At 35.7% G+C, this 9,900-nt stretch overlaps 1 protein-coding gene across 1 annotated transcript in view; it reads left to right on the top strand.

Annotated features, from left to right (window-relative positions):
• Window positions 1–3,899: 3,899 nt before the first annotated feature.
• CFH (complement factor H) overlaps window positions 3,900–9,900 on the top strand; it is a 90,942-nt gene continuing 84,941 nt past the window's right edge. The window contains exon 1 of the mRNA XM_080918391.1: window positions 3,900–4,020. Within this exon, the coding sequence (XP_080774517.1) occupies window positions 3,909–4,020 (112 nt within the window). The 5' untranslated portion in view covers window positions 3,900–3,908. The remainder of the gene's footprint in view (window positions 4,021–9,900) is intronic.

The following is a 9,900-nucleotide window of genomic DNA, read 5'->3' as shown; positions in this document are numbered from 1 at the left end:
CCCTAAAACATTGGTTCTATGTAATATTCTTCTTTATAAAATGTCCTTAGGTACTGTTGTACTTTTTATAATGCTTAATTAATTGTTACTCAGAGGAAGTACTAGCCAGAGCAATAAGACAAAAAAAAAAAAAAAAAAAAAAAAAAAAAAAAAAAAAAAGAGGTCAAAGACATACAAATTGGAAAGAAAGAACTCAAAATATCGCCATTTGCAGATGATATAATATTCTACTTAAGAGACCCGAAAAATTCTGCCATAAAACTTTTACAGCTGATAAACACCTTCAGCAATGTGGCTGGATATAAAATTAACTCAAACAAATCAGTAGCCTTTCTGTACTCAAAGAACAAACAGGCTAAGAAAAAAATTAGAGAATCAACACCCTTCAAAATAGCCACAAAGAATATAAACACCTTGGTGTGACCCTATTCAAGCAACTTAAGAATCTGCATTAGAAAAACTTCAAATATCTGAAGAAGGAAATTGAAGAGAATCTCAGAAGATGGAAAGATCTTCTATACTTATGGATTGCAAGGATCAACATTGGAAAAATTTCCAATTTGCCTAAGGCAATCTACATATTGAATGTAATCCCCATCAAAGTTCCAACTCAATTCTTCATAGAGTTAGAAAGAGCAATTTGAAAATTCATTTGGAATAATAAAAAACCCAGGATTGCAAAAACCATTCTCAAAAAAAAAAAAAAAAAAATCTGGGGGAATCACCATCCCTGATCTCAAGCTGTATTACAGATCAATTGTAATAAAAACTGCCTGGTATAAGTAAAAACAGAGACAGGCAGATAGATCAATGAAATAGAATCTAAGACCCAGAAATGAATCCACACACCTATGGTCACTTGATCTTTAACAAAGGAGTTAAAAACATTCAATGGAAAAGGGGCAGCCTCTTCAACAAATAATGCTAGTTCAACTGGTAATCAGCATGCAGAAGCATGCAAATCGATTCCTTTTAATCTCCTTGTACAAAGCTCAAGTGCAAGTGGATCAAAGACTCCTACCTAAAACCAGGTACACTGAAACTAATAGAACAGAAAGTGGGGAAGAGATTAGAACACATAGGCCAAGAGGAAAATTTCCTGAACAGAACACCAATGGCTTATGCTCTAAGATCATGAATCGACAAATGGGACCTCATCAAATTGTAAAGCTTCTGTAAGGCCAAAAATACTGTCAATAGGACAAAACAGCAACAGATTTTGAAAAGATCTTCACCAATCCTACATCTGATAGAGGGCTAATATTCAATATATATAAAGACCTCAAGAAGTTAGACTCTAGAGAATCAAATAATCCTATTAAAAAATGGGATACAGAGCTACACAAAGACTTCTCAATGGAGGAATATCAAGTGGGTGAGAAGCACCTAAAGAAATGCTCAACATTCCTAGTCATTAGGGAAATGCAAATCAAAACCACCCGAAGATTCCACCCCACACCAGTCAGAATGGCTAAGATCAAAAACTCTGGTGATAGCAGATACTGGTGAGGATGTGGACAAAGAGAAACACTCCTCCACTGTTGTTCAGGTTGTAAGCTGGTGCAACTATTCTGGAAATCAGTCTGATGGTTCCTCAGAAAATTGAACCTGAGGACCCAGCCACTCCTGGGCATATACCCAAAAGTAGTTGTAACATCTAACAAGGACACATGCTCTACCATGTTTATAGCAGCCTTATTTATAATAGCCTGAAGCTGGAAAGAAGCCAGATGTCCTTCAACAGAGGCATGGATATAGAAATTGTAGTACATATACAAAGTAGAGTACTACTCAGCTATTAAAAACAATGAGTTCATGAAGTTCCTAGGCATATAATATGTACATGTCACTGATTGCCTTCAGCATTGCTGTCTCTTGCCTACCACTGTGTGAATTTCACACCTCAGAATAAATTTTTGGTCTCTAGACACCATCTCAGCCCAATGAAGGGTATCTCATCTCTTTTTAAGTGTCTAAGTAAATATGTAATTTCTCAGAACACAGCCACCAGCAATTATCCTCAGCATATTTTTCATAAGTTATATAATTATCTTTTCAAAGTATTTAAATAATGACAAAATAGGTTTTGAACCTGCAAACAATGAAGACAAAGAGTTAACAAATAACACAATGTATATGTTAAAAATGTAATGACTCATAAACTACTTTTAACTTTTGTATTTTTTTGGCATCTACATTTTTGATTATTCTATTAGAAGCTTCAATTTTATTATAGCTTCCCTTAAACAAAAAAAAAAGAAAAAAATTCTTCTATCAGATTTGATTAATATTAGTATCATGTTAGCGAACTTAATAGAAAAGTTTTCACAATTCCTATATGATTTGTAACATCTATAAGCTTTTATTATTGTCAAATTTTTGAAAAGTTTGGTCAAATTTCTTTGACAAAATGAACAGCATTACAGGGCATTAAGCTCTTGTGACGTGATAAGTATTAAACACTCTAATGTGAGGGTTTTTAAATTGTTCTTTCATGGGGAGGATGTCCTAGACTGATGAAAAGCAAAGTGAGCTCAGCCACATTCATCACTGCTCTCTGAAGCAGGACTGGTGTCACCAATTGCTCCTGGGGCGGTTCTTCCCTGATTGACAGGCTCTCTCCGGGAATTGTGAGCAGAAATAAACCTTTCGCACCCTCAACTGCTTTCTTAGGTATCTTGCCACATCCACAGACATATAACTACTATAAAAAGTTATTGGAAGCTGAACTCCTACACATTTAATGAAATAGGAAGCAAGCTATCTGAAAACTGTCTGTATAGAATTGGGATATTAGACCATCGGGTTGTGTATCTCACCGCTGAAAGTTCTTATGGACTTAAAGAAGTACTTAAATATTCTATTTTCAGTTAATTTGTCTATATGCTTGAGCTGAACTGCTTACCAAACCCCACATTAGCTAACATTGGTGGCCCTATTTGTATTATTTTCTAGCTGAAATCTCTCATTAACATGCACACAAGTAACCAAAAATAGTGCTATATTCAAACTACTGAATATTACATTGAACAAAGAAGGAACAATCAGAAGCCATGTGCAGTAAATATACTTCTTAGTGAAAGACCCTACATAAACAAAGGAGTAAATCGCTTCTTCCACACTTACATAAAGTGCAGGTAAATACAATTCATCTTCTTGGAGACACTGATAGTGCATGGGAACCAGGAGAGCACAGCAGACACCAAGGTTAGCAGATTGAATGTTGAGAATCTGCCTGAGTTCTGCATCAATTCAGCATGGTGCAGACACTTTTTAGCACCTCTGCACTTCTTAATATACAATACCTCAGTGAGAAATTAGAAAATTGACATTTATAATTGATAGATCTCTTGAGTTATTCATTCATATACAAGATGCCATGGACCAGTTGCCTCACACATATAAAAAGAATTTCTTGGAAGAGTCATTTCATGAATTTTAGAAAACCAATCTCATAATCACGATCCATTAGCATGACAATCTTGACAGCATTTCTTGGACTATGCATGGGTGTGGGTCCTGAAAACACTGCCTTACTGAAGTTCCCTCAGTGATTTTTAAATGTGCCTTCATTGCTTTCTGCTCTGTGGTTTCTACACAGTAGAACACAGTTTAAAGGGTTATGAAATCCAGCCCCTGATCACATTTCCAGACCCGTGAACTTGTTTCCAAGGAAAACAAGCTGTGATTTACAAGAATAATCCAGCAGGTCACAGACAGGGCATAGTAACAAATGAGATCAAACGCCCATGCTGCTGGACTTGTGGTCTACCCTTTTAGTTTACTTTGCAGAAGTTGCTCATTGGGCGGAGCATCTAGCAAGCCTGATTTCCTAAGCCGACTTTCAACTTCCTCTGGGGGCACATCTTTCCCTGCGGTAACCACAGTTCATAGCAGAGAGGAACTGGATGGTCCAGTACATATTTCTCTTCGAGGCAATTGCTCCCAGAAAGATACCAAACATGAGACTGTCAGCAAGATTTATTTGGCTTATATTATGGACTGTTTGCGTGGCAGAAGGTAAGTTTAACACAACCTTTCCCCCTTCTGGCTGAGCCACATTTTAAAACATTTGCAGATAAAACATCTCAGAGCAATCGTTCATATTAAGTCTAGAAATTGTGGGCAATTGCTAGTCTGCAACAGAGTGGCGATTGGTTTAGAAACTGTGAACTGTTCATGTGACTATTGTAAGTGATCGTTTGGCTTAATGTAAAATGCAAGACAGTGCTTTAAACATGTTTTCCCAGTCCATAGTTAGGCATAGTCATTTAGCTTGTGGTTAGAACAAAATACAGGCTCCTCTTTTTTTTCATGAGTGTCCCTAAAGCTAGTAAGAACTATGTAAATATCGAAACTTAAGAAATGCATTACTTTTTGTGTGAGTGGATTTATTTCAGGTATACTTATCAACCTTCCTAAGCACATGACTTCACTGATATCGCCACGGTTTTAAAAGTTTTGTACATAAGAACTGCAAGTATGAGATAAAACTGTGATGAAATGTGACACATAACCTGTATTGGAAGGATCTGATTTATTCGTGGTTTTGTTTACTGTGAGTAAGTGTGGAACATAATTGCTTCTGAAAGCCATTTTGAAGTAGATAATGTGGGTGTTGGAGTTTCTTCTTTCATGACAGTAGCAGAAATTCCGACTTTATTATTCACTTAAACTCTACCAAAATCACTCAGTTTATCTAATGAAGGAGTTTTACTTTCCAAGTTTAGGACAAGTAACTAGCTATGTGATAAACATTTAATCACTTCTCCTTTGTGTTTTGATTGTTTAAGATAGGGTGTCATTACACCCTGCAACTCACGGTAGCCCTCCAGTTCATCTCCCAGAGGCTGAGGTTATGGGAGGGTGACTGCCATGCATACATCTCCTGTTATAGCAAGTGAATTACATAATGTTAATAACTTCCCTAAATGGTTCTCTTCGCTAACCCTTCGTCATTTTAACCTTTGCTGTAACCTCTACTCAGGAGAAAATACTAACAAACAACCTCTAACTGGATATTTACCAATCCAGATAACAAGATAATGGTTTCTCGGTTACATCTTTTAATAAAATTGTTAAAAAATTATTTAAAGGTATTTAATACTCTTTGAAAGAGTAAACTTTTAAAATTTTCTTTTCTAATATTATAGCTTGATTTTTAGCTTATGAGTCTTATATTCAGATACCTTTTAGACTAAGGCAGTCATTTTCTTGTCTATGAAAATGTAAGTATTGCTAAAATGAAATCTGCTTATATTGGCCGGAATTCTAAAGGAATGTTGATATTATTAAACATAACTAACCTTTTTATTTTGTCAAAGTCAGTGTTTTTATCTTCATTTTAATGTTTTATTGAATAATAATAAGAGATATTTTAGATATATATAATTAAAAAAAGAACTATTTTATTTTTACCCAATTTTTAAATCTTAATGGATACAAATTGAATTAAGGTGTTTACATAAAGCAGATTTTCAACACTAAAATGAAAGTGCCATTATGTTTAAATAATATTTTAATGTTAATAATTTAAAAGTCCTCACATATGCCATCGATATCAACTGATTTTTTTTGTTATTGCTGGCTTTGAATTTTCATCAGTATGCATTCAAATATGGTGGCAGTTGTTGCTGATGAGTTCAGCAGCTACACTGTCTACATTACTGTTTCATAGACTGTCCACTCACAGATGAAGTGGGAGTTTAGTGTTTAAAGCATTATGTAGGGTAACCTCATGATATCCACAATGTGCATGTAATACAGAGACAGAGGTGAATAGTTTCATGGACTGTCCCACTTAGTCGTAACTTGGCTGGTAGCCTGTGTCTACCTTAAATGCAAGTAATTTAATCAGTCTATCAACTTAAGGTGAATTTCCCCTGACAGAAGAGCTTGGATCAATTAAAAGGGTTATGTATACAGTTCAATATTTGCTTCTGTTTCTATCCCCCATATAAGATTCTGGCTACTAAGCTGATAAAAAAAAGTTAATGAAATGCTATCATATTAGGCTTTCCTAAACAAGGAAGAAAAGATTTCTTAAGTCTTTTCTGCCCTGATAAAGATCAACATTCTTCTAAAACCAATGGTAGCTGGGCCAGCAGGTAGGGTAAATGCAGAAATGAAGTCCCTTGGCACAGGGCCTGGCTACTTGAGTTCAATCCATGGGCCCCACCTGGTGAAAGGAGGAAAAAAGCCTCCTGTAGACCTTGTTCCAGTTTCCTCATACAATCATTGCGACTGTGTGTTACACCCACTCAAATTCAAACGGAAAATAACCGTAGCAAAAAAGAAAAATTAAAGCCAGTATTTATAATTAAAGAATAGTAAGCAAAGAACGAGCTATGAACCCATCTTGGTTGCTTGCTTACTTGCTTCCTGCTTCCTCCCTCCCTCCCTATTTCCCTCTCTGTTCTTCTTTCTTTCTTTCTTTCTTTCTTTCTTTCTTTGTTTGTTTCTTTCTTTCTTCCTTTCTTCCTTCCTTCCTTCATTCTTTTTTTTCTCCCCTTTCCATTTTCACATGCCAAAGGCTTCCTCATTTTTTTTTTTTTTTTTTTTTTTGTGCAGTGCTTGGCTGCATTCTCACTCCTAGCTGCCAGGAACAGTAAATGCTGCTTTTTGCAAAACCACATACTGCTTAGAATTGGGTCAGATTTACAGGACAACCTGTAACATAAGAGAGTTCCTCAGTTGAGCTGTGTAATTTCAGTGCTGAAGAATGGATTATACCCAAGCTTTCCAAGCATGCATTTTACTCTCACAATTGGAAATTGTATGAAATTAGGCCACAGCTCAGAATTGCTAAAATGAACCAATTAAACCTGTGCTGAAACAAAACCAAATAACTGCTGCGTGCTTTCTGGGGAGATAAGTGTTTTCTAATCCTGGAGGTTTAGAGGACATAAATGTCCTTTTAGGCTTAGAGACTTTAATCATAGAATGAAGAATTGAAGAACTGGTTTAATTCTATAATGTTTTGTTTTAAATATATGATGTTTTCAAACTTAGTTTAACATGGCTATGGAAAAAATTGAAGTAATCTATAGTAATTATGACTTAATAAAGGTTAATGTTTGGAAAATTTAGAGAAAAGCTAACTATGCTCTTATTTAAAATGAGATTATATCATGTCAAAAAGTCAAATGGTTCAATGTAAGATAACATGCATTTTCTTAAGACAAAGAATTAATATGGAATGTGCTCGTACATTTCCCTTCACTCTGTATCCAAAGTTGAAAGCAACTGATACTGTAGGGTTCACCACATCTTAACTAAAAACCATGTCTGCAGCTTTTCCTCCAGACTTAGCCATATTGAGTATCAAAGGTTCATATGCTCCAAGTGCCTGAATGAAGAAGGATGAAGCAGGTTGGAATGCAGAAGTGCTGTGTGTATCACTATGTGTGTATTGTCACACACAGTATTGCATAGAGTGCTGCCGGTAGTGTCTCTTCTTAGGTAAGACACTTAGGTGCTTTGTCTCCATCTTACTTTACTTTCTGAGATAGAGTCTCGCCCTGTGGCCCAAGCTGACCCTTAAACTCCTGGTCTTCCCGCCTTAGCCTCCCAAGGACTGAAAAATCAAGAACATCTTATGCAAAAATTCTGCTAAATTTCATCCGACTAAATTGACAAAGATAGATGGTCCTTCCTTAGAAAAATGGAAAAATATTTAAATATCAGATTGTCAAAAACCTTCTAAGGAAGCAACCTATCATTTTCTTTTCCAAAAGTGGAAATAAAAAAAAGAAACATTAGAAAAGAAAAGGTCAACATTTAAAACATACATATGAGTAACATTATATATACTGTGCATGATATATTTAGAAATATATATGTATATGCATATATGCATATAATTCATATATTTCATAACAATTATGAAAGTAAGTGGCCATGAGTTGAAAGAAAGTAAAAGAGAACTGTGGGAAGTTTTAGAGAAACAAAAGGAAAAGTAGGGAATGAAGTAATTATACTACAATCTAAAAAGTATAAAAAAAATAAGAACAAAAAGAATTGGAAATTTCTGTGGTAAACTAAAAACTAATGTGTGGATTTACAAAGGGAAAAATATATGTCTGCATACCTTCAGTTCTTTCACTGACATAGAAAAACAATTTTGACATCTTGCCTTTATACTCCTTATCATATTAAAGATTTATAAACACGTCATAGTATAAGCCAGGACTCAGATATATGCACATTTTAAACATCTCTTGTATTTCAAATTATAATAGATAGTTGTATTTATTGATGCAGTCTCAACTGTGAGGATTATAATGTTTTCAAAGCCAGAAGACATCTAAAATCTCTGAAGTCAACTGTCCTTAGTATTTGTTTGGCCTTCTTGTTTGGGACAAAACTGAAGGAATTCACAATGACAACCACATATTACAATTAATAGAACCTACTTGCAAAGTCCTAAGTTTATGTTAAGCCAACAGCTCAAAACTATTAGAGTTGTTTTGTTTCTCTCTTGAGGAACATACCGATATCCTTAGTTCTTCCCTCTATTGAATCTGAGACTTGGAACATCTTCATTATAAGCCATCGAGGCGGTGCAGAGATAGACCCCTATATTTCTCTAAGGAAAGTGGTTGGATTGAATAATCAGGAGTGTGACAGAGATAACAACTTTGAAATTCTTCCTTGAGGCTTAAATTCAGAATTTTGAGGTGTCTAAAGAGATAAGGACAGAACAACATGCAGCCTGTTTGATAAGGTTCTTCAGAGAGTCTAGCATATTTATTAAGCTTCTCAGTGGTAGTCTCCCAGACCCCAGAGGTCAGAGTTCCAGTTATGCCACCTTCTGTCACATTTGCTTAAATCCAACCTAGTAGATGCACATGAGTGATATAGTTCATTATGTAAACTAGATACTTGGGCAATACTAGTTTATTTTCCAAATTAGGTGTTAATTTCAGTGGAAAAAGTAACGTCTATCCCTATAACACATGTTTTCAGGATAAAATTATGTTTCCCTAAATCTCGTTACTTGGCATTGTGCAATGCCCCAGTTGTCTTCAGTGTCTTCTTTTATGCAACTCTTATAATATTTGACATGTTTACAGTACCACAAATTCAACGAACTTGTAATTTCTGTAGAAGGGACAATATAGTTAAAATTAGTGCTATTATGTGTAATTACCTATGACATTTCACTGATAGAGGAAACAACTGGAGAGTGGTGAGGGACGAAATAGAGCAAAGTCCTTTGGAGACAGGAAGCATCTGGGAAGGCTGGTCTAGGTGACGAAGGGGGAGAAGTTGCTCACAGGAAGGGTGGAAGGTGGTATGTGAAGGCAAGTCTTGCTTATCTTCAGCACAGTCATATTCTAGGAATGTGCATGCCCTTTACTAAGACAGCATTTAAAACTACAACATTTAAGTAGTGCAAACCAAAATTATTCTAAGGTAGAAACTTCCACACAGTAAATAGTCTTCATCTTCGTCCTTAGATTGCTCAATTTTGAAATCTCGCTCCCCTTTCACATTATTCCATTTTTATTTGCTGATTCTAATTGTTGTCTTTATCCTTCTCTCTCTCCTTCTCTCCCTCATTCCCTCCCTTCCTCCCTCCTTCTCTGTCTCTGTCTCTATCTCTGTCTCTTCCTCCCTCCTCACTCTCCCTCTCCCCCCACCTCTCTCTCTCACGCACTCACACACCCCACTACCCCTACCTCTCTCCAGTTAAGGAGATGCTTTCCACCAAGTAAGTCCTCAAGTGCTCAGTTCACTGGTGTTAACTGTGGTGTGGCTCAGAACATAACACGTGCAAAACAGAGTAATTGAAGAAAATATTATATTTTGGTTTAAAATCGGAAGAAAAACATCTGGTTCATATAAAGTCAAGTAACTAACCAGAAAAAAATTCCTACACTGAAATAATGGAAAGAC

Source organism: Micromys minutus, assembly GCF_963924665.1.
Source record: "Micromys minutus genome assembly, chromosome: 6".
Classification (NCBI taxonomy): domain Eukaryota; kingdom Metazoa; phylum Chordata; class Mammalia; order Rodentia; family Muridae; genus Micromys; species Micromys minutus.
This window is presented reverse-complemented; position numbering and strand designations above follow the sequence as displayed.